Source organism: Lampetra fluviatilis, unplaced genomic scaffold (genome assembly GCF_964198595.1).
Source record: "Lampetra fluviatilis unplaced genomic scaffold, kcLamFluv1.1 SCAFFOLD_261, whole genome shotgun sequence".
NCBI classification, from domain to species: Eukaryota; Metazoa; Chordata; class Hyperoartia; order Petromyzontiformes; family Petromyzontidae; genus Lampetra; species Lampetra fluviatilis.
In genome coordinates this window covers 20,847-27,500 of record NW_027620500.1, presented here as the reverse complement: position 1 = coordinate 27,500, position 6,654 = coordinate 20,847, and the positions used below count along the sequence as shown (strand labels likewise).

The window sequence follows — 6,654 nt, the reverse complement described above, 5'->3', positions numbered from 1 at the left end:
CTCACTCACCCACCCACTCACCCACTCACTCACTCACTCACCCACCCACGTACTCATCCACTCACTCACCCACCCACTCACCCACTCACTCACTCACTCACTCACACACTCACTCACTCACCCACCCACTCACCCACTCACCCACCCACTCACCCACTCATCCACTCACTCACACACTCACTCACTCACCCACCCACTCACCCACTCACTCACCCACCCACTCACCCACTCACTCACTCACCCACCCACTCACCCACTCACTCACTCACACACTCACTCACTCACCCACTCACTCACTCACCCACTCACCCACTCACTCACCCACTCACTCACCCACCCACTCACCCACTCACTCACTCACCCACCCACTCACCCACTCACTCACTCACACACTCACTCACTCACCCACCCATCCACTCACTCACCCACCCACTCACCCACTCACTCACTCACTCACCCAATCACTCACTCACTCACACACTCACTCACACACTCACTCACACACTCACTCACCCACTTACTCACTCACTCACCCACCCACGTACTCATCCACTCACTCACCCACCCACTCACCCACTCACTCACTCACACACTCACTCACTCACCCACCCACTCACCCACTCACCCACCCACTCACCCACTCACCCACTCACCCACCCACTCACCCACTCACTCACTCACTCACCCACCCACTCACCCACTCACCCACTCACCCACCCACCCACTCACCCACTCACTCACTCACACACTCACTCACTCACCCACCCACTCACCCACTCACCCACCCACTCACCCACTCACCCACTCACCCACTCACCCACCCACTCACCCACTTACTCACTCACTCACCCACTCACTCACCTCTCTGGCCGTGTCCAGGATCTCGAACTGAGTGGGTTCGCCGTTCACGAGTGTGGAGTGCCGATACACCGTCTCTGCAACAACAACATCAACAACAACATCAACAACAACATCAACAACATCAACGACAACATCAACAACAACATCAACAACAACATCAACATCAACAACATCAACAACAACATCAACATCAACGACAAAATCAACATCATCATCAACAACAACAACATCAACATCATGAACATCAACAACAACATCAACAACAACATCAACATCATGAACATCAACAACAACATGTGATGTTGATGGCGATGTTGATGGTGACGATGTTGATGTTGATGGCGATGTTGATGGTGATGTTGATGATGTCGATGATGTCGATGTTGATGGCGATGTTGATGATGGTGATGATGATGATGTTGATGATGACGATGATGACGATGACGATGGTGATGATGGTTGAGTTGATGATGTTGATGATGTCGATGTTGATGATGACGATGTTGATGATGACGATGATGATGGTGATGATGACGATGATGATGATGATGGTGATGTTGATGGTGATGTTGTTGATGGTGATGGTGACGATGTTGATGTTGATGGTGATGTTGATGATGGCGATGTTGATAGTGATGTTGATGGCGATGTTGATGGTGACGATGCTGATGTTGATGGTGACGATGTTGATGTTGATGCTGATGTTGATGATGGCGATGTTGATAGTGATGTTGATGGCGATGTTGATGATGTTGTTGATGCTGGTGATGATGTTGATGATGTTGATGATGGTGATGTTGATGATGATGTTGATGATGTTGATAGCGATGTTGATGGTGATGTTGATGATGTTGATGATGATGTTGATGGTGATGTTGATGATGTTGATGATGATGTTGATGGTGATGCTGCTGATGGTGATGTTGATGGTGACGATGGCGATGTTGATAGCGATGTTGTTGATGGTGATGATGTTGATGATGATGTTGATGGTGATGTTGATGGTGACGATGGCGATGTTGATAGCGATGTTGTTGATGGTGATGATGTTGATGATGATGTTGATGGTGATGTTGATGATGACGATGGCGATGTTGATAGCGATGTTGTTGATGGTGATGATGTTGATGGTGATGATGTTGATGGTGATGATGTTGATGGTGATGTTGATGATGGTGATGATGTTGATGGTGATGTTGATGATGAGGATGGCGATGTTGATAGCGATGTTGTTGATGGTGATGATGTTGATGGTGATGTTGATGGTGACGATGGCGATGTTGATAGCGATGTTGTTGATGGTGATGATGTTGATGGTGATGATGTTGATGGTGATGATGTTGATGGTGATGTTGATGATGACGATGGCGATGTTGATGATGGCGATGTTGATGTTGATGGTGACGATGTTGACGGCGATGGTGATGATGACGATGTTGACGGCTCTCTATCGATCCGCACGGATGGACCTGGCCCCGGCACGGTAACGTGGAGTCTCACCGAGTGTTGGGTCGTAGTCTCCGATGAAGCGGCCGGTGATGAAACGAACAATCATCGCTGTGGGGGGAGAGAGACAAAGACGGGTGGGTGAAGGTGTCTGTGTGTGTGTGTCTGTGTGTGTCTGTGTGTGTGTGTATCACTGTGTGTGTCTGTGTGTGTGTGTCTGTGTGTGTGGGGGGAGATACAAAGACGGGTGGGTGAAGGTGTCTGTGTGTGTGTGTCTGTGTGTGTCTGTGTCACTGTGTGTGTCTGTGTGTGTGTGTGGGGGGAGATACAAAGACGGGTGGGTGAAGGTGTCTGTGTGTGTGTGTCACTGTGTGTGTCTGTGTGTGTGTGTCACTGTGTGTGTCTGTGTGTGTGTGTATCACTGTGTGTCTGTGTGTGTCTGTGTGTGTGTGTGGGGGGAGATACAAAGACGGGTGGGTGAAGGTGTCTGTGTGTGTGTGTCTGTGTGTGTCTGTGTGTGTGTGTCACTGTGTGTGTCTGTGTGTGTGTGTATCACTGTGTGTCTGTGTGTGTCTGTGTGTGTGTGTGGGGGGAGATGCAAAGACGGGTGGGTGAAGGTGTCTGTGTGTGTGTGTCTGTGTGTGTCTGTGTGTGTGTGTCACTGTGTGTGTCTGTGTGTGTGTGTATCACTGTGTGTCTGTGTGTGTCTGTGTGTGTGTGTGGGGGGAGATACAAAGACGGGTGGGTGAAGGTGTCTGTGTGTGTGTGTCTGTGTGTGTCTGTGTGTGTGTGTCACTGTGTGTGTCTGTGTGTATGTGTATCACTGTGTGTCTGTGTGTGTGTGTGGGGGGAGATACAAAGACGGGTGGGTGAAGGTGTCTGTGTGTGTGTGTGTCTGTGTGTGTGTCACTGTGTGTGTCTGTGTGTGTGTGTATCACTGTGTGTCTGTGTGTGTGTGTGTGGGGGGAGATACAAAGACGGGTGGGTGAAGGTGTGTGTGTGTCTGTGTGTGTGTGTCACTGTGTGTGTCTGTGTGTGTGTGTATCACTGTGTGTCTGTGTGTGTCTGTGTGTGGGGGGAGATACAAAGACGGGTGGGTGAAGGTGTGTGTGTCTGTGTGTATCACTGTTTGTCTGTGTCTGTGTGGAGGAGGAGACAAAGACGGGTGGGTGAAGGGGTCTGTGTGTGTGTGTCTGTGTGTGTGTGTTTGTGTCACTGTGTGTGTGTCTGTGTGTGTGTCTGTGTGTGTGTCTGTGTGTGTGTGTGTGTGTCTGTGTGTGTGTGTCTGTGTGTGTGTGTGTGTGTCTGTGTGTGTGTGTGTCACTGTGTGTGTCTGTGTGTATCACTGTTTGTCTGTGTCTGTGTGGGGGGGGAGACAAAGACGGGTGGGTGAAGGGGTCTGTGTGTGTGTGTCTGTGTGTGTGTGTCACTGTGTGTGTGTCTGTGTGTGTGTGTATGTATCACTGTGTGTGTGTCTGTGTGTGTGTCTGTGTGTGTCAGTGTCTGTGTGTGTGTGTGTCTGTGTGTGTGTGTCTGTATCTGTGTGTGTGTGTCTGTGTGTGTCTGTGTCTGTGTGTCAGTGTCTGTGTGTGTGTCTGTGTGTGTCAGTGTCTGTGTGTGTGTGTGTCTGTGTGTGTGTGTCTGTATCTGTGTGTGTGTGTCTGTGTGTGTCTGTGTCTGTGTGTCAGTGTCTGTGTGTGTGTCTGTGTGTGTCTGTGTGTGTGTCTGTGTGTGTCTGTGTGTCTGTCTGTGTGTGTGTCTGTGTGTGTCTGTGTGTCTGTGTTCTTGTGTGTGCACCTAGCCTGGCACAGCAGTCGACCCATGGCACCTGCAGGGTCTGTCCCGTGACTTGCTGCCCGTGCGTGTCTTCCCCCGTGTCTCCCTGTGTCTGTGCGTGTCTCCCCCGTGTCTCCCCGTGTCTCCCCGTGTCTCCCCGTGTCTCTGCCTGTCTCCCCGTGTCTCCGTGTCTCTCCGTGTCTCCCCCGTGTCTCCGCGTGTCTCCCCGAGTGTCCGTGTCTCCCAGTGTCTCCCTGTGTCTCTGCGTGTCTCCCCCCGTGTCTCCGTGTCTTCGTGTCTCTGTGTTTCCCCGTGTCTCCGTGTGTCTCTCCGTGTCTCCCCCCCCCCCCGTGTCTCCCAGTGTCTCCCTGTGTCTCCCCGTGTCTCCGTGTCTCCCCGTGTCTCCGTGTCTCCGTGTGTCTCTCCGTGTCTCCCAATGTCTCCCCGTGTCTCCGTGTCTCCGTGTCTCCCCGTGTCTCCGTGTCTCCGCGTGTCTCACCTGTTTTTCCAACGCACGCTCGGCCCAGCGCCACCACGCGGACGGGTGTCCCCGTGTCTCCGTGTCTCCCCGTGTCTCCGTGTCTCCCCGTGTCTCCGTGTCTCCCCGTGTCTCCGTGTCTCCCCGTGTCTCCGTGTCTCCCCGTGTCTCCGTGTCTCCCCGTGTCTCCGTGTCTCCCCGTGTCTCCGTGTCTCCCCGTGTCTCCGCTTGTCTCGGAGACAGCGAGCCCCACTCCTCGTCGGAACGCGTTCAGAGACATGGGGACACGGACACACGGAGACACGCGTGTCTCCGCCTGTCTCTCTGCTCTCCGTGTGTCTCCCCGTGTCTCCGTGTGTCTCCGCCTGTCTCTCTGCTCTCCGTGTGTCTCCACGTGTCTCAATTCTCCTGCCTCTGTGTTTCAGCGTCTCTCTCCCACCTCTCTCTCCCCGTGTCTCCGTGTGTCTCCGTGTGTCTCCGCCTGTCTCTCTGCTCTTCGTGTGTCTCCACGTGTTTTCCGTGTCTCAAGTCTCCTGCCTCTGTGTCTCAGCGTCTCTCTCCCCGTGTCTCTCTCCCCGTGTCTCTGAGACTTGAGGAGGAGGAGGAGGGAGACACGGGGGGGGGGGGAGACACGGAGGGGAGGGACACGGGGGGGAGGGAGACAAGGGGGGGGGGAGACACGGGGGGGGGGGAGACACGGAGGGGAGGGACACGGGGGGGAGGGACACGGGGGGGGGGGGGAGACACGGGGGGGGGGGGGAGACAAGGCGGGGGGGGGGGAGACACGGGGGGAGGGAGACAAGCGGGGGGGGGGTCTGTGTCTTTGTAGGCGCTGCTGCTGTTCGATATTCGAACAGCACTTGCCCCTGCAGCCCTGCTAGAGGCTACCTGGGGGAACTTTGCCTGTGTGTGTTACAGCACTTGCCCCTAGAGCCCTGCTAGAGGCTACCTGGGGGAACTTTGTCTGTGTGTCACAGCACTTGCCCCTAGAGCCCTGCTAGAGGCTACCTGGGGGAGCTTTGTCTGCGAAACAGCACTTGCCCCTACTGTCCTGCTAGAGGCTACCTGGGGGAGCTTTGTCTGTGGGTGGGTCACAGCACTTGCCAATAGAACCCAGCTAGAGGCTACTTGGGGGAACTTTGTCTGTGTGTTACAGCACTTGCCCCTAGAGCCCTGTTAGAGGCTACCTGGGGGAGCTTTGTCTGTGTGTGGGTCACAGCACTTGCCCCTAGAGCCCTGCTAGAGGCTACCTGGGGGAGCTTTGTCTTTGTGTGTTACGGCACTTGCCCATAGAGCCCTGCTAGAGGCTACCTGGGTGAGCTTTGTCTGTGTTGATGTTGTTGATGTTGTGAATGTTGTTGATGTTTTTGTTGATGTGCATTTTGTTGATAGGGTTGTTGATGTTGTTGATTTTGTTGTTGATGTTGATTTTGTTGTAGATGTGAATGTTGTTGATATGATTGTTGATGTTGTTGATTTTGTTGTTGATGTTGATATGATTGTTGATGTTGTTGATTTTGTTGTAAGATGTTGATGTTGTTGATGTTGATTTTGTTGTTGATATGGTTGTTGATGTGGTTGTTGATTTTGTTGTTGATGTTGTTGATGTTGAATAACGGAATTGCGCGTACACCCCCCCTCCCCCCTCCTCACCCCCACCCCCTCTCCCCCGCGCTAAGCGCTGCGCCACCGCTCCCCACTCGCACGCAGCGATTGTGCACAAATAAGGGCATAGATCTGGGGTCTACACAGACCCCCCCTCACCCCCCCTCACCCCCCTCACCCACCTCACCCACTCCCCACCTCACCCACCTCACCCACCCACCCATCACCCACTCACCCACTCACCCACCTCACCCACTCCCCACCTCACCCACCTCACCCACCCACCCCTCACCCACTCACCCACCCACCCATCACCCACTCACCCCTTTACCCACTCACCCGCCCACTCACTCACTCGCCCACTCACTCACTCGCCCACTCGCCCACTCACCCACTCACTCGCCCACTCGCCCACTCACTCACTCACTCACCCACTCGCCCACTCACCCACCTCACCCACTCACTCACCTCACCCCCTCACCCACTCA

At 53.8% G+C, this 6,654-nt stretch overlaps 1 protein-coding gene across 1 annotated transcript in view; it reads right to left on the bottom strand.

Annotated features, from left to right (window-relative positions):
• Positions 1–5,133, bottom strand: part of LOC144953983 (uncharacterized) — a 14,929-nt gene extending 9,796 nt beyond the window's left edge. The window contains exons 1-3 of the mRNA XM_078884578.1: positions 4,583–5,133; positions 2,362–2,418; positions 862–935 (exon numbers count right to left, since the gene is read on the bottom strand). Of these exons, the coding sequence (XP_078740704.1) occupies positions 862–935; positions 2,362–2,418; positions 4,583–4,841 (390 nt within the window). The 5' untranslated portion in view covers positions 4,842–5,133. The remainder of the gene's footprint in view (positions 1–861; positions 936–2,361; positions 2,419–4,582) is intronic.
• Positions 5,134–6,654: the final 1,521 nt, after the last annotated feature.